General features: G+C 44.7%; 1 protein-coding gene across 2 annotated transcripts in view; it reads left to right on the top strand.

The window, feature by feature from the left end:
- mical3b (microtubule associated monooxygenase, calponin and LIM domain containing 3b) overlaps positions 1 to 21,216 on the top strand; it is a 135,080-nt gene extending 113,864 nt beyond the window's left edge. For both annotated transcript variants that reach the window (XM_070554044.1, XM_070554066.1), the window contains exon 23: positions 20,652 to 21,216. In XM_070554044.1, the coding sequence (XP_070410145.1) occupies positions 20,652 to 20,787 (136 nt within the window). In that variant the 3' untranslated portion in view covers positions 20,788 to 21,216. The remainder of the gene's footprint in view (positions 1 to 20,651) is intronic.
- Positions 21,217 to 22,915: the final 1,699 nt, after the last annotated feature.

The raw sequence follows: 22,915 nt of genomic DNA, 5'->3' as shown, positions 1-22,915 counted from the left end.
GCCCGGATGGATTTCCTATTGAATTTAATAAAACATTTGTTGGTAAACTGGCACAATTGCTTTTGTCAGTGTTTAACGAGTCCTTGGAATCAGGTTCATTACCACCTTCTTTCACACAGGCCACCATAGCGCTCCTTCTCAAAAATGATAAGGACCCAACCTCTTGTGGTTCATACAGGCCATTATCTCTGCTTAATGCCGATGCAAAGGTATTGGCTAATGTAATTGCGTCTCGCCTTGAGGATGTGCTTCCTTGAATTATATCTGAAGAGCAGAACGGCTTTATAAAGGGACGGCAATTGTTTTTTAATACCCGGCCGTACACTCTTTAATGTTATTTACTCAAAGCATTTATCTCAGCTTCCTGAACTTGTGATTTCTTTGGATGCTGAAAAGGCATTCGATAGGGTGGAGTGGGAATACTTGTTTCCGGTTTTGGAGAAATTTGGTATTTGGTGATAGGTTCATTTCCTGGATTTGGCTTCTTTATTCATCCCCTAAAGCCAGGGTTCATACTAATGATGTTTACTCTGATTATTTTGCGCTGGGTTGTGGTTGTCGTCAAGGTTGCCCTTTGTCACCTTTACTCTTTGCCATTGCCATCGAGCCGCTGTCCATTACATTAAGATCTTCTTCTGTATTCACGGGAATCATCCGTAATGGAACTACATATAAAGTGTCATTGTATGCAGATGACTTGTTATTATATATGACTGACCATGCTCGCTCCATCCCTGCTGTTTTAAGTATTCTGGAGAATTTCAGCTCGTTTTCAGGTTATAAATTAAATTTAGGGAAAAGTGAATGTTTTCCTGTTAAAATGGCAGCTCGTCAACTTCAACAGTCCGATCTACCTTTTCGTCTCAGTCCCTCTGGGTTTAAGTACTTAGGGATTAACGTGACTCGCTCTTTATCTGGCCTTTAATCAGCAAATTTGTCTCCTCTTCTTTCTAGGATCACATCCGATATTCAAAGATGGGGTAGTCTCCCCCTTTCTTTAATTGGTAAGATTAATGTTGTTAAAATGAACATCTTACCAAAATTTTTATTTTTATTTCAGTCAATTCCCTTATTTCTGCCAAAACATTTCTTTGCTTCACTGGACAAGATTATTGGTTCTTTCATTTGGGGAGGGAAGCCGCCCAGGGTTTCTAGAACTTTGCTGCAGCAATGCAGATTTAGTGGAGGACTTGCATTACCTAATTTTCTAGCTTATTACTGGGCCGCTTACATCCATAAACTTTGCTACTGGCTAAAATCTTCTTGTTCCTTGTGGGGTAAATTGGAGCTATCATCATGTAAGGGCTCTTCTTTACCAGCTTTGCTCTATTCCTCTTTACCCGTAAACCCCTCTCTGTATACTGATAATCCGGTGGTTCTTAACACACTCAAAATCTGGTTTCAGTTTAGACGGCACTTTAATTTTCTAATGCCATCTTCCTCGGGTCCTCTAACCGACAATCATTTGTTTCCCCCTTCTCTTTTGGACTCAACAGTCTCAGTGTGGCGTGACAAAGGTATAGAACAGTTTAAACATTTATATGTGGATGGTGTATTCGACAGTTTTTCCAGTTTGTCTTCTCGTTATAATCTCTCTATTACCCATTTGTTTCGCTATTTTTAAATTCAAAATTTTGTTGCCAAGTGTTTTCCAAATTTCCCCTCTTTACCTCCGGAACAGCGGTGGGAAACTACGTTATCTTTTATTCCTCATCACAGAGGAACCATTTCGAAACTCTATGATGTTATTCTTTCTTTTAGTAACCACTCAGAGGTTAAGCTTAGGGGTATATGGGAAGGAGAACTAGGAATTTGATTACATGAGGAGTCTTGGGAACAGGCTATAGCAAGGGTATGATCTTCCACCTCCTGCGCTCGTCTTGGACTTATTCAATTTAAGGTTATTCATAGGGTGCATTTCTCTAAGTCTAGACTTTCTGAACTGTACCCAGAAGTGGAAAATAAATGTGATAAATGCCAGGGTTCTCCTTGTCACCTTAGCCACATTTTTTGGACAGGGTATTTCGCTATTATGTCAACTGTTCTTGGGGTAACTCTTCATCCTTGTCCTCTGATTGCGGTATTCGGGATTCCTGATCGCTCACTTATATTTGACTCCACACAAAAGGATATTATTGCCTTCACATCCCTATTAGCGAGACGTCTAATATTGTTGCATTGTAAGTCTGCTAAGTGCCCTACTGTTTCCCAGTGGCTTAAACATGTCATGTTTTTTTTTAAACTTGAAAAAATTAAACATACGTTGAGAGGTTGCACGGCCAAATTTTTTCACAAGTGTCAACCCTTTATCTCTTATTTTTTAGAAATAAAAACAAACAACGTGAGTTATTAGGGAAATAGCGGGCGAGCGGTGTTGATGCATGATTGCGCATCTGCCGTGAGCGGTTCTGGTACTTTTTGGGTTGCAGCCGCTCGCTGCGCCGCTTCAACCCTCACGAGGAATGAGCAAAATATCAAATACACCAGAAGTCCGTGCGAGCTCACGATTGCTGATCGGTAGCTGGTCACGGGGTGTTAATCGCCTCTCGTAACCCCCTGTACACTACACGACACTGAGCGCAAAACTCGCCCCAATCTTGTGGATTCTCGCACGCGTGGGAAATCGCCTCATAAAAGTGAAAAAGTCGCACAGTGTACGCCCGGCTTTCGAGAACTGGGAGAGTATCGACACTGGTCTATAGTTTGTAAAATGGATATGTATGTACCTCAGGATTTTAAGGTTGCTGTAATCAAACCTTCCCTTAAGAAGCTTTCTCTGGATCCAGGTGACCCAATGAATTATAGACCAATATCCAACCTTCCATTTTTATCCAAAGTCCTGGAGAAAATAGTGGCCATCCAAGTATGTGAGCATTTAAACACTAATGCTCTGTTTGAGGAATTTCAGTCTGGTTCTAGAGAGTATCACAGCACTGATGCTGGGTAGTCAGACATTATATTTACTACATTACATTTACTTTAAGTTTTTGAAAAAATCTACTCCAGAAGTATTGTTTCTACATCGTATTTTTCACTTTTACTTTAGTATACTTCAATGTATTTGCAAAATTTGATTTGTTACTTACAAAAATTTCATTTCACACAATAAAAAACAGCAGATTGTTTCACGAGTGGATCTACCTGTTGCTCTTTCAGCACTCAGATGTTGCCACGCAGTCACATGACCACCAGATGTAAACGTTGCAGTGGGGGAGCACTTATTAGGGCTTTTTAAAACAACACACACAGGAAGAAGAAACGCATGAAGCCACCGTCATCAGTGCCAAAACCTGCAATCACCTCTGGCCTCATATTCAATGTTTCAAGTAAAAAAAAAAAGTACAAACGAACAGATGTATAATGCGGTGTATTCTGTGTGCTCCAAAACAAACGGAGATATCAGCCTACAAGAACCTGAGGAAACATGTTGCGGTAAGTTTGCCCTAAATTTCTGTTGTGATGCCACAGCTGCTGTTTTAACTCCATTCCTCCAGGACTGGTGTCTTCCTCCTAAACACACCAATCAGAATGTGGAGCTTCCTCCTCAGCAGTCTTTAGCTGGACATGAGCTAATAATTCGACTCAAGAGTGTTGCAGCAGGAAACGTTAGCAAACCTGCTGGACACCGGCCTTCGGGGACTGGAGCTCGGCACCCTTGTGTTATAGACGCACAACGCATGTTCAAAACCAGTCCCTTTATCTGCTAGAAACTGCATCAGTATCAAGCCATTGTATCAAGTGATGCTTTGTGGTAGAACCCTCTCCAGTGTATTTTAATTATGATCTTTAGAAGTTTATAACTAAGAGGAAAGGACTGCTTAGTTACTGTGAGGGAGAAATAACAGGTTAAAAAATAATGGTAAATGTTTCACCCATCAGTGTTTCACCCATCAGTGTTTCACCCATCAGTGTTTCACCCACCATTGTTTCATCCATCAGTGTTTCATCCATCAGTGTTTCATCCATCAGTGTTTCATCCATCAGTGTTTCACCCATCATTGTTTCATCCATCAGTGTTTCATCCATCAGTGTTTCACCCATCAGTGTTTCATCCATCAGTGTTTCACCCATCATTGTTTCATCCATCAGTGTTTCATCCATCAGTGTTTCACCCATCAGTGTTTCACCCATCATTGTTTCATCCATCAGTGTTTCATCCATCAGTGTTTCACCCATCAGTGTTTCACCCATCATTGTTTCACCCATCATTGTTTCACCCACCAGTGTTTCAACCACCAGTGTTTCATCCATCAGTGTTTCATCCATCAGTGTTTCATCCATCAGTGTTTCACCCATCATTGTTTCATCCATCAGTGTTTCATCCATCAGTGTTTCACCCATCAGTGTTTCACCCATCATTGTTTCACCCGTCAGTGTTTCATCAATCAGTGTTTCACCCATCATTGTTTCATCCATCAGTGTTTCACCCACCAGTGTTTCACCCACCAGTGTTTCATCCATCAGTGTTTCATCCATCAGTGTTTCATCCATCAGTGTTTCATCCATCAGTGTTTCACCCATCAGTGTTTCATCCATCAGTGTTTCATCCATCAGTGTTTCATCCATCAGTGTTTCATCCATCAGTTTGTCATCCATCAGTGTTTCACCCATCAGTGTTTCACCCATCATTGTTTCACCCATCATTGTTTCACCCACCAGTGTTTCACCCACCAGTGTTTCATCTATCAGTGTTTCATCCATCAGTGTTTCATCCATCAGTGTTTCATCCATCAGTGTTTCATCCATCAGTGTTTCACCCACCAGTGTTTCACCCATCAGTGTTTCATCCATCAGTGTTTCATCCATCAGTGTTTCATCCATCAGTGTTTCATCCATCAGTGTTTCATTCATCAGTGTTTCACCCATCAGTGTTTCACCCATCAGTGTTTCACCCATCATTGTTTCACCCACCAGTGTTTCACCCACCAGTGTTTCATCCATCGGTGTTTCATCCATCAGTGTTTCATCCATCAGTGTTTCACCCATCATTGTTTCATCCATCAGCATTTCATCCATCAGTGTTTCACCCATCATTGTTTCATCCATCAGTGTTTCATCCATCAGTTTTTCATCCATCAGTGTTTCACCCATCAGTGTTTCACCCATCATTGTTTCACCCACCAGTGTTTCACCCACCAGTGTTTCACCCATCAGTGTTTCACCCATCAGTGTTTCACCCATCAGTTTCACCTATCAGTGTTTCACCCGTCAGTGTTTCACCCATCAGTGGTTCACCCATCATTTTCACCCATCAGTGTTTCACCCATCATTGTTTCATCCATCAGTGTTTCATCCATCAGTGTTTCACCCGTCAGTGTTTCACCCACCAGTGTTTCATCCATCAGTGTTTCACCCATCAGTTTCACCCATCAGTTTCACCCATCAGTGTTTCACCCATCAGTGTTTCACCCATCAGTTTCACCTATCAGTGTTTCACCCGTCAGTGTTTCACCCATCAGTGGTTCACCCATCAGTGTTTCATCCATCAGTGTTTCATCCATCAGTGTTTCACCCACCAGTGTTTCACCCATCAGTGTTTCACCAATCAGTGTTTCACCCATCAGTGTTTCACCCATCACTGTTTCATCTGTCAGTGTTTCACCCGTCAGTGTTTCACCCATCATTGTTTCATCCATCAGTGTTTCATCCATCAGTGTTTCACCCATCAGTGTTTCACCTATCAGTGTTTCACCTATCAGTGTTTCATCCATCAGTGTTTCATCCATCAGTGTTTCATCCATCAGTGTTTCACCCACCAGTGTTTCACCCATCTGTGTTTCACCCATCAGTGTTTCACCCGTCAGTGTTACATCCGTCAGTGTTTCACCCGTCACTGTTTCACCCATCAGTTTCACCTATCAGTGTTTCACCCATCAGTGTTTCACCCATCAGTGTTTCATCCATCAGTGTTTCACCCACCAGTGTTTCACCCATCAGTTTCACCCATCAGTGTTTCACCCACCAGTGTTTCACCCATCAGTTTCACCCATCAGTGTTTCACCCATCAGTGTTTCACCCACCAGTGTTTCACCCATCAGATTCACCCATCAGTGTTTCACCCATCAGTGTTTCACCCGTCAGTGTTTCACCCATCAGTGTTTCACCCGTCAGTGTTTCACCCACCAGTGTTTCACCCATCAGTTTCACCCATCAGTGTTTCACCCATCAGTGTTTCATCCATCAGTGTTTCATCCATCAGTGTTTCACCCGTCAGTGTTTCACCCACCAGTGTTTCATCCATCAGTGTTTCACCCATCAGTTTCACCCATCAGTTTCACCCATCAGTGTTTCACCCATCAGTTTCACCTATCAGTGTTTCACCCGTCAGTGTTTCACCCATCAGTGGTTCACCCATCAGTGTTTCATCCATCAGTGTTTCATCCATCAGTGTTTCACCCACCATTGTTTCATCTGTCAGTGTTTCACCCGTCAGTGTTTCACCCATCATTGTTTCATCCATCAGTGTTTCATCCATCAGTGTTTCACCCATCAGTGTTTCACCCGTCAGTGTTTCACCTATCAGTGTTTCACCTATCAGTGTTTCATCCATCAGTGTTTCATCCATCAGTGTTTCATCCATCAGTGTTTCACCCACCAGTGTTTCACCCATCTGTGTTTCACCCATCAGTGTTTCACCCGTCAGTGTTAAATCCGTCAGTGTTTCACCCGTCACTGTTTCACCCGTCACTGTTTCACCTATCAGTGTTTCACCCATCAGTGTTTCACCCATCAGTGTTTCACCCATCAGTGTTTCACCCACCAGTGTTTCACCCATCAGTGTTTCACCCATCAGTGTTTCATCCATCAGTGTTTCACCCATCAGTGTTTCATCCATCAGTGTTTCACCCGTCAGTGTTTCACCCATCAGTGTTTGTCCCATCAGTGTTTCACCCATCAGTGTTTCACCCATCAGTGTTTCACCCACCAGTGTTTCACCCATCATTGTTTCACCCATCATTGTTTCACCCATCAGTGTTTCACCCATCAGTGTTTCATCCATCAGTGTTTCATCCATCAGTGTTTCATCCATCAGTGTTTCATCCATCAGTGTTTCATCCATCAGTGTTTCACCCACCAGTGTTTCACCCATCAGTTTTTCACCCATCAGTGTTTCACCCATCAGTGTTTCACCCGTCAGTGTTTCACCCGTCAGTGTTTCACCCATCATTGTTTCACCCATCATTGTTTCACCCATAATTGTTTCACCCTTCAGTGTTTCACCCATCAGTGTTTCATCCATCAGTGTTTCATCCATCAGTGTTTCATCCGTCAGTGTTTCACCCGTCAGTGTTTCACCCGTCAGTGTTTCATCCATCAGTGTTTCATCCGTCAGTGTTTCACCCATCAGTGTTTCACCCATCAGTGTTTCACCCATCAGTGTTTCACCCATCAGTGTTTCACCCGTCAGTGTTTCATCCATCAGTGTTTCACCCGTCAGTGTTTCATCCATCAGTGTTTCATCCATCAGTGTTTCACCTATCACTGTTTCACCCATCAGTGTTTCATCCATCAGTGTTTCACCCGTCAGTGTTTCACCCGTCAGTCTTTCATCCGTCAGTGTTTCATCCATCAGTGTTTCACCCACCAGTGTTTCATCCATCAGTGTTTCATCCATCAGTGTTTCACCCATCAGTCTTTCATCCATCAGTGTTTCATCCATCAGTGTTTCACCTATCACTGTTTCACCCATCAGTGTTTCACCCATCAGTGTTTCACCCATCAGTGTTTCACCCGTCAGTCTTTCACCCGTCAGTCTTTCATCCATCAGTGTTTCATCCATCAGTGTTTCACCTATCACTGTTTCACCCATCAGTGTTTCATCCATCAGTGTTTCACCCGTCAGTGTTTCACCCGTCAGTGTTTCACCCGTCAGTGTTTCGTCCGTCAGTGTTTCGTCCGTCAGTGTTTCGTCCATCAGTGTTTCACCCATCAGTGTTTCACCCGTCAGTGTTTCATCCATCAGTGTTACATCCATCAGTGTTTCACCCATCAGTGTTTCACCCATCATTGTTTCACCCATCAGTGTTTCATCCACCAGTGTTTCACCCATCAGTGTTTCATCCATCAGTGTTTCACCCATCAGTGTTTCACCCATCAGTGTTTCACCCGTCAGTGTTTCACCCGTCAGTGTTTCATCCATCAGTGTTTCACCCATCAGTGTTTCACCCATCAGTGTTTCACCCATCAGTGTTTCACCCATCAGTGTTTCACCCATCAGTGTTTCACCCATCAGTGTTTCATCCATCAGTGTTTCACCCATCAGTGTTTCACCCATCAGTGTTTCACCCGTCAGTGTTTCACCCATCAGTGTTTCACCCGTCAGTGTTTCATCCGTCAGTGTTTCATCCGTCAGTGTTTCACCCGTCAGTGTTTCACCCGTCAGTGTTTCACCCGTCAGTGTTTCATCCGTCAGTGTTTCATCCGTCAGTGTTTCACCCGTCAGTGTTTCACCCGTCAGTGTTTCATCCACCAGTGTTTCATCCATCAGTGTTTCATCCATCAGTGTTTCATCCATCAGTGTTTCACCCATCAGTGTTTCACCCGTCAGTGTTTCATCCATCAGTGTTTCATCCTTCAGTGTTTCATCCATCAGTGTTTCATCCATCAGTGTTTCACCCGTCAGTGTTTCATACATCACTGTTTCACCCATCAGTGTTTCACACATCAGAGTTTCACCCATCAGTGTTTCACCCATCAGTGTTTCACCCATCAGTGTTTCACCCATCAGTGTTTCATCCATCACTGTTTCACCCATCAGTGTTTCATACATCAGAGTTTCACCCATCAGTGTTTCACCCATCAGTGTTTCATCCATCAGTGTTTCACCCATCAGTGTTTCATCCATCAGTGTTTCATCCATCAGTGTTTCACCCGTCAGTGTTTCACCCGTCAGTGTTTCATCCGTCAGTGTTTCACCCGTCAGTGTTTCACCCGTCAGTGTTTCACCCATCAGTGTTTCACCCGTCAGTGTTTCATCCATCAGTGTTTCACCCGTCAGTGTTTCATACATCAGAGTTTCACCCATCAGTGTTTCACCCATCAGTGTTTCACCCATCAGTGTTTCATCCATCAGTGTTTCACCCACCAGTGTTTCACCCACCAGTGTTTCACCCACCAGTGTTTCACCCATCAGTGTTTCACCCATCAGTGTTTCATCCATCAGTGTTTCACCCATCAGTGTTTCATCCATCAGTGTTTCACCCGTCAGTGTTTCACCCATCAGTGTTTCTCCCATCAGTGTTTCACCCATCAGTGTTTCACCAATCAGTGTTTCACCCGTCAGTGTTTCACCCATCATTGTTTCACCCACCATTGTTTCACCCATCATTGTTTCACCCATCAGTGTTTCACCCATCAGTGTTTCACCCGTCAGTGTTTCACCCATCATTGTTTCACCCATCATTGTTTCACCCATCAGTGTTTCACCCTTCAGTGTTTCGTCCATCAGTGTTTCACCCATCAGTGTTTCATCCATCAGTGTTTCACCCATCAGTGTTTCACCCATCAGTGTTTCACCCATCAGTGTTTCACCCATCAGTGTTTCACCCATCAGTGTTTCACCCGTCAGTGTTTCATCCATCAGTGTTTCACCCATCAGTGTTTCACCCGTCAGTGTTTCATCCATCAGTGTTTCATCCATCAGTGTTTCACCTATCACTGTTTCATCCATCAGTGTTTCATCCATCAGTGTTTCACCCGTCAGTGTTTCACCCGTCAGTCTTTCATCCATCAGTGTTTCATCCATCAGTGTTTCACCCATCAGTGTTTCATCCATCAGTGTTTCATCCATCAGTGTTTCACCCGTCAGTCTTTCATCCATCAGTGTTTCATCCATCAGTGTTTCACCTATCACTGTTTCACCCATCAGTGTTTCACCCGTCAGTGTGTCACCCGTCAGTCTTTCATCCATCAGTGTTTCATCCATCAGTGTTTCACCTATCACTGTTTCACCCATCAGTGTTTCACCCATCAGTGTTTCATCCATCAGTGTTTCACCCATCAGTGTTTCACCCGTCAGTGTTTCACCCGTCAGTGTTTCATCCGTCAGTGTTTCGTCCATCAGTGTTTCACCCATCAGTGTTTCACCCATCAGTGTTTCACCCGTCAGTGTTTCATCCATCAGTGTTTCATCCATCAGTGTTTCACCCATCAGTGTTTCATCCATCAGTGTTTAACCTGTCAGTGTTTCATCCATCAGTGTTTCACCCATCAGTGTTTCACCCATCAGTGTTTCATCCATCAGTGTTTCACCCGTCAGTGTTTAACCCGTCAGTGTTTCATCCTTCAGTGTTTCACCCATCAGTGTTTCATCCGTCAGTGTTTCATCCGTCAGTGTTTCACCCATCAGTGTTTCACCCATCAGTGTTTCACCCATCAGTGTTTCACCCATCAGTGTTTCACCCATCAGTGTTTCATCCATCAGTGTTTCACCCATCAGTGTTTCACCCATCAGTGTTTCACCCATCAGTGTTTCACCCATCAGTGTTTCATCCATCAGTGTTTCACCCGTCAGTGTTTCACCCGTCAGTGTTTCACCCGTCAGTGTTTCACCCGTCAGTGTTTCATCCGTCAGTGTTTCATCCGTCAGTGTTTCACCCATCAGTGTTTCATCCATCAGTGTTTCATCCATCAGTGTTTCATCCATCAGTGTTTCACCCATCAGTGTTTCACCCGTCAGTGTTTCACCCGTCAGTGTTTCATCCATCAGTGTTTCATCCGTCAGTGTTTCATCCATCAGTGTTTCATCCATCAGTGTTTCACCCGTCAGTTTTTCATACATCACTGTTTCACCCATCAGTGTTTCACACATCAGAGTTTCACCCATCAGTGTTTCACCCATCAGTGTTTCATCCATCAGTGTTTCACCCATCAGTGTTTCATCCATCACTGTTTCACCCATCAGTGTTTCATACATCAGAGTTTCACCCATCAGTGTTTCACCCATCAGTGTTTCATCCATCAGTGTTTCACCCATCAGTGTTTCACCCATCAGTGTTTCACCCATCAGTGTTTCATCCATCAGTGTTTCACCCGTCAGTGTTTCACCCGTCAGTGTTTCATCCGTCAGTGTTTCACCCGTCAGTGTTTCACCCGTCAGTGTTTCATCCATCAGTGTTTCATCCGTCAGTGTTTCATCCATCAGTGTTTCACCCGTCAGTGTTTCATACATCACTGTTTCACCCATCAGTGTTTCATACATCAGAGTTTCACCCATCAGTGTTTCACCCATCAGTGTTTCATCCATCAGTGTTTCACCCATCAGTGTTTCATCCATCACTGTTTCACCCATCAGTGTTTCATACATCAGAGTTTCACCCATCAGTGTTTCACCCATCAGTGTTTCATCCATCAGTGTTTCACCCATCAGTGTTTCACCCATCATTGTTTCACCCGTCAGTGTTTCATCCACCAGTGTTTCATCCGTCAGTGTTTCACCCGTCAGTGTTTCATCCATCAGTGTTTCACCCATCAGTGTTTCATCCATCAGTACAAACAAAACCCTTGGCTGCATGGTGGCGCAGTGGTTAGCACTGTTGCCTCGCAGCACGAAGGTTGCAGGTTCGAAACTTGGCTGCGGCCTTTCTGCGTGGAGTTGCATGTTCTCCCCATGCACGCGTGGGTTTCCTCCGGGTGCTCCGATTTCCCCCAGAGATCACAACATGCCCTATAGGTCATAAATTGTAAGTCGCTTTGGTTAAATGCATCTGCTAAATAAATAAACATAAGCAAGGCCTTTCTTTAAAGGTCAGGTGCTGCACACCTGTACCAGATTAGTGACACAAAAACCCAAAGGGTGTCGGTACCACAGTGTGCTCTACTGGGCTTAAAGGAACAGTACCTCCAACCGTTACACTCCCACCAAGTCATGCTTTAGCAGAATTTCACATATATACACACATACACATAATGTTTAAATCACTCATTCATGAGACTCATTAAGCACAACTACTTTCTGAACTGGACACTGAAAAACCGCGGATTTGGAACTGCAGGGAAAATGGTAACTCCAGCTCTTGAGGCCAAACGAGACGAGGTGTGATTCGTTTTTCCTGGTTGTAGGGAGACTTGTCAGGATCACGAGAACAGGCAGAAGGAGACATTACAGCTGTGTGCAGTGCATTAAAAATGCCTACCTAAGTGCCGAGCCACTTCACTTTTCTAGCTCAGGACTGTAACGTGGCAACACCATTCATTAATGCATGTTACAATGTGTGCAAGTATATGAACATAAATGATAGGGAGAGCTAGGGGGCAGGCTTCTGGTGCTGAGGGAGCTTGCATCATCTTCACAGGCAGGATGTCGGAAGGGGAAGGGAGGGCTATGCAGGGTACAGGTAGACCTTTTGTGCCTGCACTACTCAGAAGAGACAGGAACTTCTGTTTGTGTGTGCAAGATGACGCCAATGTTGCTGGCCTGTTGTTAAGTTAAAGTCCCACTAGCTGTCACACACACCGATGTGTGCGCAACATTTGTTCTCCGTATGTGACCCGTCCCCTGGGGGAGCGGTGAGCTGCAGACACAGCCGCGCTCCGGAACCATTTGGTGGTTTAACCCCCCAATCCAACCCCTTAATGCTGAGTGTCAAGCAGGGAGCCGGGTCCCAATTTTTTTCAGTCATTGGTATGACCTGTTACGTGCTCTGCCCCTTTTCGGCCACAAGATGGCCTCGGTGGCTTCTGCCTCGCCTGTCTCAGCTGTGTGTAATTGGGCAATCATGGGCAGCTGTTAAAGGCTACTCTCCTACCCACAGTTCTTTGAGAAGGTCCAGGGTAGTGAAGGCTTGGAAGAGTTTTTGCTGCTCTTCTCCTCGCATGTTTTGGTTAGTCTCGGCTTCAGGTATTCAATTTGGTATTAGGATTAGATTTTGACTCTCTGGCAACCCCGATCTAGGAACGGCTGTTTGACTTTGTTTGTGGACTTTTCCCTGCATCCCTGCTTAACAGGGCGTGTAGTAATGTGGGTCACCGGGGCATTTCTGTGTCTATTGGCCAATCATCGGTTTTTCAGGAGACTTACAGCAGATGGGAAGAAGCTTTTTTGTGGTGTGAGGTTCTGGTCTTTAAGGACCTGAGCCTCATCCCTGAAGGTAGGGTTTCAAACAGTCCATGACCAGGGTCAGAGGGGTCAGCTGTTATCCCACCTGCACGTTTCAGAGCCCTCGAGTTGTACGGGTCATGTACTGACGGAAGGCTGCATCTGATTACTTTCTCCGCTGAGAGCACTACCCGTTGCAGTCTTTGTTTGTCCCTGGCAGTGTCTCCTGCGTAGAAGAAGAAGAAGAAAATATCATTTCTATAGCGCCTCTCAAGATAAAAATCACGAGGAGCTTTACAAAAACAACAAAAAAATGTAAAAATATAAAAAAGCATTTAGAAAATGTTTAAAAATATATTTAAAATGAGCAAAAATAGGCAATTGGGATTTAAAAGAAAAAATGTAAAGAAAGAGAGAGAGTGAACAGGAAAGAGGGAAACCAGTGGATCCTGAGGAAGGTGGAATAGGTGGGGAGAGCAGAATAAAGAGAGAGAGGTGAAGAAGATCATACAAAAATGGATACAGTGATGGAGGAGGTGAGTACTGATTCGATGTTGGCCGTGTAGAACTGGATCCTCAGCATGGCTGGCATGCTGAGCTTCCTCAGTTGGAGCAAGAAGAACATTCTTTGCTGGTCTTTCCTGATAAGGGTATTGATGGACACCTCCCACTTGAGGTCCACACCCAAGGAAGCAAAAGGAGTTCACAGGTGAAATCTGGTTGTCTGTCAGGGTTATGCCGGGCAGTGGTGCCGGTGTTCTCCTGAAGTCTACAATCATCTCCACTGTCTTCTGCTCGTTCGGCACCAGGTTGTTGTTTCAGCATCAGGACGCAAGGCACTCCACCTCTCCTCTGTATGCAGACTCGTCCCCATCTGAGAAGGCCAATGAGGGTGGTGTCATCCGCGAACTAGACCAGTTTCACCGTCTGGTGGTTTGAGGTGCAGCTGTTAGTGTAGAGGGAGAAGAGTAGAGGAGAGAGGACACAGCCCTGGGGGGTTCCAATGTTGGTGATTCGGGTGTCTGAGACGCATTTTCCCAGCCTCACATACTGTCTCCTACAGTCAGAAAGTCTGTGATCCACCGGCTTGTGGGGTCGGCACGTTCAGCACAGATAGGTTGTCCTGAAGGAGAGCTGGGCAGACTGTTAAATGCTGAGCCGAAGTCTACAAACAGTATCCTTGCGTAGGTTCCTGGGGAGTCCAGATGTTGCAGGATGAAGTGGAGGGTAAGATCATCTACAGATCTGTTGGCTCTGTAGGCAACCTGCAGGGGGTCCAGAAGAGGGGTTGTGATTTTTTCGAGGTGGTTCAAGACCCGGCGCTCAAAGGACTTCCTGGCTACTGATGTCAGTGCCACCGGCCTGTAGTCATTTAGTCCAGTGATCTTTGGTTTTTTTAGGGACTGGGACAATAACGGAGGATTTGAAGCAAGTTGAAACATGGCACAAGTCCAGAGAGGTGTTAAAGATCTTTGTGAAGACAGGGCTCAGCTCTTCTGTACAATTAGTGTGTTTACATGCAGCCAGTAACCCGAATATTCACAATAACCCAGTTCTGCAGGTCCATGTAAACACCGCCAGAAACCTGGATATGCTCATAACCGGGTTTTTAAAAACCCGGTTACTACACCTGGGGTAACCCTTTTCTAACCCGAATGTTTGGTCGTGTAAACGCATATCGGGATATCCCCATCAAAGCGTGTGTTCTGCACATGCTCTGTTCGCAAGGAATCTTGGTCTTTTGAGTAGCGAGACGTCTTGTATGCGCCAGAACTCCGGAAGTAAACAAGTTGGGAGCAACATGGTGAGTCGCGGCACAGCTCCACACTTTTGGAGTGACGAGGAAACTAAAGCACAAACAAACGCGGTCGCTATCTCTTCCGAACTGGGAAACATGTTGTTGTTTTCACGGATACCGGAACAAGAAGAACCGGAAATGATGCATATTGCGTCTGGACGTAGTCCATACGTCGTGACGCTACCCCAACGTCTGCATTTAAATCGGGTTATGCCAAGGCCGGATTAACCATATGGGCAACTGGGCAATTGCCCAGGGCCCACGAACTCTAAAGGGCCCAGGGCAGCAAGGGCACGAGTTGTATCTGTATCTGTAACCTCCCGCTTTATATTAAACTATGGTGACCGTACGTCCTGTTTTCCCCGGACATGTCCACTTTTCACTCTCTGTCCGGGGCGTTCTTGTATTGATGAAAATGTCCGGCTTTTCATCCAGGAGCAGGGATCGAATTATGGGGGAGCTGGATATCCTACACATCCAGGGGAGCCGGAAAAAAGTGTTTCTGCCTATATTACATCATTTATGGACTCTTTTGAGCAGAGAGCGGCACAGCGCTGCGTTGTTGCGCAGCGATCCAGGCTGCTGCTTCAGAACACAGAAGCCTCTGTGTAATCCATACCCTCTCCAGTAGTATTAGTTATACAGTGTTTATAAAAGCCCCTCAGACATTACTGACATGTTCTAATATTATCAGATGAAAAACTAAATTATCAGACATGCTGTCTCATCTGCTGCTTTTCTAAACCTGCTAAAAGTAACAAAACCACCTGAAAGCCACTATTTGTGGATTCTCTGAAAGTTTCCATGGAGTGTGGGACAACTTATTTTTTCATTGATCCTATCGTCTAATCTCACAGCTGAAACAAGCATCCTTAATCATCTGTGCACAGGAAGCTTACCGATGCTGTAGTAAAACAAAAGGTATAATAATTTATTATTAATAAAACCTTGTTGCAGCACTAAAGCATAAAAATGAGATTTTGCAGTAAATATGCTAAATATTTACATATGAATTGTTTTGGAGCCCTTTTATTGGCAGAATCTGATATTAATTTAGTTCTTACAAAAAATGGGTCCCAACATGGTTTGTGTGGTGTTGCCATAGTGTGACGTCATAGGCACAGATCCCCTGTCCTCTTGTTTGGAAATGGAAATATGGTCACCCTACATTAAACAAACTGTCCACCCGGGCTTTTGCGCTGCACAGAGACGCTTCGCTGCCTACGACTGAACGTCAGTTGAGAGTCAGTCTCATGCAGACTGACCAATGAAGAGAGGGCCTCAAGTTAAGACCCTCTCCTCATTGGTCAGTCCACACGAGGTGGGTCAAAGGTTACTCTGGGTGGCTTACGTGTTGTCAGGCATTCAAGTATTGAGTATATTTACTGCATATTACAGTAAAATATTCTGTATGTGACCACATTATGGTGATCCTTGGGTCGTGATGATGGGGCCCTTGAATATTGTTGCCCAGGGTACAACAAAGTGTTAATCTGGCCCTGGGTTATGCAAGTTAGAGGTAACTCTTTCTATTTATGCTTGTAAACGGGTTATTCTGATCAACTCAGAAACCCGAATACCGACCTTAACCCGATCATAACCCGGATATTGGCTGCATGTAAACGTAGTCAGTGTCTCAGGGTGGAAGGAGTCAGGCCGTCTGGTCCAGGTGCCTTGTGGGTGTCTAGCTTCTTGAATATCCTATTAACTTCCTCTTCCAAGACTGTTGGGGGTGAATTGGAGGAGGGGGGCGGAGGCTTTTGTGAAGAGACTTTTGTGAATGACGTTGTTGTTTAGATCTAGCTGATGGGTGGTGATGTCCTGGTCGATTGGTGGGTCATCAAAGCGACAGTAGAACTCATTCAGTCTGTTTGCTAACTGCAGGTCTTCCGTTGACTGAGGGGTGTTTGGCTTGTAGTTGGTTATTTGCTTCAGCCCCCTCCAAACAGAGCCTGAGTCGTTAGCTGACAATTGTTCTTTCAACCTCTCCGAGTACCTGGATTTAGCATTTTTCACCTCCCTGTTGAACCTGTGTTTTGCATGTTTGTAGCTCTCATTGTCTCTGTTGTTGAATGCAGTTTCTTTCTCCCTCCTGAGCTGACTGAGTTTAGCCGTGAACCATCGTTTGTTGTTATTGAAGCACAGCCTGGAGCGTGTTGGAACAGTGCCGTCCTCGCAGTGCTTAATGTAGGATGTGACAGTGTCCAAGTACTCATCCAGGCTGTCAGTGGCTGAACCGAACACACCCCAGTCTGTCGATTCAAGACAGGAGCGAAGTTCTTCCTCAGCTTGTTCAGTCCACTTTTTGGATGTCCCGACCACAGGTGTAAAGCTTTCATCTCTGCCTGTATGCGGGGATCAGATGGATCATGATGTGATCCGATAGTCCGAGCGCAACGCGACACCGCATGATAGGCTCCCTTTAATGTTGTGTAACAGTGATCCAGCGTGTTGTTTACCCTGGTCGGGCAGTCAATCAACTGTCTGTATTTTGGTAGTTTTTGCTCAGATTCCCCTTGTTAAAGTCGCCAAGGGCAATAATCAGGGAGTCGGGGCGTTTTTGCTCCACACACACACAGTTATATCCGCAAGTGTGCGCTGTGCTGCCTGCGCGTCAGCGCTCGGCGGGATGTAAACAGCAGCCAGAATGAACGAGGAGAATTCACTTGCAATTGATGATTAGGCATTCTAAAGCAGGAGAGCAGAGCTGGGCGATTACAGTCACATCCAGTGGCGGTTCTACATCGAATTACTCCCCGGGCGAGGCCCCCTTTGAGCGCCTCCCCCAACCGCCCCCCCACCACCACCCCACCTGCATGAACACACGCATGTTTTCTACAAACAGGCATGTTTTATTAGAACGACTATTGAACATTCATTTTTCTAAGTTGCACATATTTACATTAATTACTATGAAGTTGTCAGAATGTAAAGCACTATAGATTATATACTGTATCAAAATATATAGAATCAAATATACAAAAACAAACAATAACTAAATATTAAGAATATATGAACATAATAGATAATAAATATTCTAAATAGCAAAATTATTTCACACATAACAAACTAAAGATAATCACCACAGCATTGCACTTAGAACAGAAAACACAAACTAAAATTAAAACCTAACCTTGATGCAACGTCATCAATAATGTCATCATATGAAATCTGCTCCCCTACTGAGTGATTGATACTAATCAGAGCCAGGTGAGCGAGCCGCCCCTGAAACACAGGTGACCTCAGGTATGACTTGATCAAGTTTTGAAAAGCTCCTCTCAGCTGGAGCCACAGTGACTGGCAGAGCAGTCCAAAAGTTGGGGTAGATCTCCAATAGATCTTTATCATGATCCATAATATTTTAGAATTGCCTCTGAAATTGTAATTTAAACTGACATAAAAAAAACTGTAGACTACCAAAAATGCCAACTTTTACAGAACAAATCATGTAAAAATAATCAGTGCAGCCATCTGCAATAAATAAACAGGATAGTTAGTGGTGACTGGGGAGTTCTCTTCTGCTTGTACAGTTGTTTTATTTATTATTATGTGAACATGATCAACATGTGTGTGTTGTTGTTCAGACAGGCCACAGGCTGCAGCGAGCATTTAGCAAATCCTAGTTTGAATCAGTAAAAAACCATTCAAGGAATTTTTTCGAACCATTTGAATATTCGTTTAAATATTTCAGCCCCATTGGCTCTGTTAGCAATTAGCTGACCGAATTTAACTGTTAAAATCCCAGTTAACTGGTTCAAAAATGTAAAACATGCATCATGAGAGCTACATACCTTTATCTTTCTCCTCTTTTTTCTTTTTTTCCCCCCTGAATGGGGCACCTGGTGGTTTTAGCCTTTTTTATGTTCATCTCTTCTGTTTGACTCCTGACTCAGTAAGTGTCCTTTAGTCAGGACTAAACTATTTGACCTTGATGGGGGGGGGGGGGGGGGGGTGAACACAAAATCGTTTTGTTTTTCCTTTTTTTTTCGGCCATTTCACACAATTCAGAGAAACCTGAAAGAATGATTTTTGTTTTTCCTTTTTTTTTCGGCCATTTCACACAATTCAGAGAAACCTGAAAGAATGATAGGCCTGTGTTTATGATATTAGGAATGAAATATGGAAGAACGTTAAGGTGTGATTGACTTTAGCCATGTTAACACAGTTGATTCAGCCCCTACCCGCTCATTTCATTTGGGAAAGACCCAGAGGTGAATTCCCCCGTCGCACCCCTCCCCTTCCTCTTCTTCATAGACACACGGTGCACGTGAACGTTCTCAGTCAGAAGGAGCGCCTGCAACTGCAGGGGGCGCCAACTTGCTGTTTCCAATACAGACTCTGTCATATGACAGATAATAGAAAACCTCGGTGCGGCGCAGATTTCCTTTTTTTTTTACTCCGCGCTTGTGCGCCCCTTTTGTGTCATGAAAAAATGCCACCCCGGGCAACTGCCCTGTCTGCCCGTGCCTAAAACCGCTACTGGTCACATCAGAACACCATCTGCTGTTAATACAGAGACAGGACACCCTCCCCCCCCCCCCCCTTTTGACTTTCCCAGAAAGTTCGCTCTCGCAGTCTGCACGGAGGAGATGAAAGCCATCCAGTTTGAGTGCGCTGCCCGGCGTCTGCTCACACATCCATGTTTCCGTGCAGCACAGGATACTGGACGAGGAGAAGTCATTATTTCTTCTCATCAGCATTGTTAGTTCGTCCATTTCGTTGCTGAGAGAGAGGAAGAGGAGAGGAAGATCCCAGGTAACGGTGTGCGCATTCCGCATCTGCGGAGGCAAACAAGCGCGCCGGTGTCGGTACAGGATCTGCTCGGGGTCCTTCGACTGCCGATGATGTCAAAGTAGTTGATTGGCTGTACGGAAGTGACGTTATCACGTTATGATTTTGATTGGTCAGAACAAATTTGCGGTTGTAGTCTTAGCAGTTGTAGTCCTGTAGTCCAAAAACCAACACTTACTGGAGAAAATATGTTTGAATTTCTAAAGGAAATGTAAAATATAAGCAAATGATAAACGGTGACCCTCAAAAGCTCTTGATGTTGATGAAATGGGGCAAAATAAAATATAAGAACTTTATTGAAAGACACCAAGCGACATTTAGAGTCAAAGACTGCATTTAGATAACAACTAAGGAAATATACAGACGAACTCCACATGAATACAAACAGATGGCTTCACATAAAAGAACTGTTCTTTTGTTTGTCAGTCTGATGTTGGTTTTATGCAGTTTCACATTCTTTACCAAACAAAGATAATATGGTGTTTTATTAACAAATTACAGTTATAAAGTAAACATTTAGGTGTTAACAAACAAGAATTTATTAACAAAACTGCTGATGTCTTTCCAAAACGTGTGTGTGAAAGCCGAGTAGATTTACAGTCGTGACGTCATCGGCAGTCGAAGGACCCCGAGCAGATCCTGCACCCGAGCAGATCCTGTACCGACACCGGTCTGTTTTAATCTTCTCCCGCGTCTCAGAACTTGCAGCAGATCAGCTGCTGCTGCTAGAAAGATCGGTAGCAACTCCCTTGGAGTGATAGATCTTACGCTCATAAGCTCCTCTCTGGAGTATGAGCATCCTGACACAAAATTAAAGCAAAACATTACAAAAAAGGTGCATCGAGCCACCAAGGCAGCCATATGCGGCACCATCTTGGAAGTCTTTCTTTTCTGCAGAGATCTCTGTCCAGAGCTGGAATCGAACCTGCAACCTTCCACTTACTAGACAACTCGCTCAACCAGTTGAACTACTGCTGCCCCCCATGACTTTGGCGGTAAACTAATCTTTTTGATTTTGCCTCGTAGGTCTCGGCTTCACCAGAAGCTCTCTGAAGCAGCAACCCATGGAGCTTCCAGGTCCTTTTGTTCAGAGGAGGACCAGACAGGCCAGTGTGCAGCTGGAGTCCTCCTGGCCTGTCCAGCAGCTTTATGGATGTGTTGAAACCTTTACCAAGAGCTGCTTGTGAGAGGCTTTCAGCGCTGCAGCACTCGTTGTCAGACCCAAAAGTTTGTGTTGATGCAAAGAACTCTGAGAAGCAGCTTCTGATGAAGCCCGATGAAAAGTTTATTTAGACTCAAAAGGTCAGCTCCTCTCAAAAGGAAAGACTGTTGAAGTGACTTTGATTCCATGAATACAATGTTTTACGTCAAGGTGGCAAAATGGAAACTGCTGTATAGTTAGTGCCCCACGATGACATTAATGGCGTCTGATCGCCTTCTCTCTGTAACTGAATCATGTTTAATAACTAAAACTATGAAATATATTTTTCACAACACACAACTGTCAGTCTGCTGTGTTCATTTATCTTCCAACACCATGTGATCTGTGATGTAAATGTGTGGTTGATGTGTCGTAATAAACTTCTCCAGACGTGTGTGTGTGTGTGTGGGGGGGGGGGGGGGGTTACTAGGACTCTTCCTTTAAATTATTCAATGATACTAATTGTGATCTACGTTTTAATTATTTCTACACATTCATTTGACTCTACAGAGAGACGTGACCTCTAACTCTGACCAGATAATCTGTCTGTCTGTCATGAATGTACCCCTCTGGCCACTCGGCGCCCTGTGTGTGATGTGCGTTTAGGGAGCGCTGGTTCAGCGTGAGATATTGGGGGGGTGTCGTGTGAAGAGGGTCGATTGCGTGTCATGCACTCGGTGCGTGAGGGTCGGCAGCCCTTCATTTTTTTTCCTTTTTATTTTTCGTACTTAAGTACTTTTTAGAGCCTGTATTTTTACTTTTACTAAAGTAAATAAATTCACTCCGTACTTTCCTTTTACCAGAGTTGCATTTACACAGGTATCTGTACTTCTACTTAAGTAAAGAAGCTTGGTCATCTGGGAGGGGCTCAGAGTAGACCTGCAACTCCTCCCCATTGAGAGGAGTTTGTGAGGTGGCTCGGGCATCTGGTCAGAACGCCACCTAAGCACCTCCCTGGTGAAGTCTTCCAGGCACGTCCAACTGGGAGACCTAAAGGAGGACTCAGGACATGCTGGAGGAACTATCTCTATCTCAGCTGGCCAGGGAACACCTTCATGCCCGGAGCACACCAGACGCGGAAGCGCAACGATGCACCACGAAGCGCCGTGGAACAACGAGCACTTCTATTTGGCGCCACTGTTAACCTATGCTCTCGGTCATCAGCTGTGAAGGCTCGCGTCGTAAAGCCATCGTTTCGGCGTGAGCTCTAATTTTTTCGTAAGCCGTGTCAATTCTGGCAAGAAGTCAAACCAAAACAGACGTTTCAGGCCGGTAAATTTAACAAGAAATGTTTCTTTTGACTATCTAAATAAAGATATTTATAAATAAAGCTTTGAGTTGAGTTAAACAGACTAGACAGATGAAAATGAAAACACACACACACACACACACGCACGCACGCACACACGCACACGCACACACGCACACACACACACGCACGCACTCACACACACACACACACACACACACACACACACACGCACGCACGCACGCACGCACACACACACACACACGCACACGCGCACACGCACACGCACACACGCACACGCACACACGCACACACGCACACACACGCACGCACGCACGCACGCACGCACGCACGCATTCACGCATTCACGCACGCACGCACACGCGCACTCACACACACACACGCACGCACGCACGCACGCACACGCGCACTCACACACACACACACACACACACACACACGCACTCACGCACACACACACACACACGCGCCTGCTAAGAAAGGGTCTGCATACAGACTAAGTGAATTTAAAGTAATCTAGTTGAATACATCCAGGAAGCACAAACACGTAGGTCATTATCAGGTTAAAATCAATCCTAACACAAGAGTTTAGGAAACGTAACCATTCAACTTAGACAACCAAATCTAGCTTAATACATCCAAGAAACAACAGTAACCATAGTTACAACAATAAAGCCGTCGACCGGAGATAAACTACGTGAATATGCTCATCTAAATAAATGAGTTTTAAGAAGCAATTTAAACATTTGAATGGACGAAGTCGTGGTGCCGACACACTGAATGACCCGACTCCCATGGTCAACAAACAGATGGGTGGGA

The sequence above is a fragment of the Nothobranchius furzeri genome, chromosome 1, assembly GCF_043380555.1.
Source record: "Nothobranchius furzeri strain GRZ-AD chromosome 1, NfurGRZ-RIMD1, whole genome shotgun sequence".
NCBI classification, from domain to species: Eukaryota; Metazoa; Chordata; class Actinopteri; order Cyprinodontiformes; family Nothobranchiidae; genus Nothobranchius; species Nothobranchius furzeri.
Note: the sequence above shows the minus strand (reverse complement) of the source record. Positions and strands in the feature narration are given on the sequence as shown.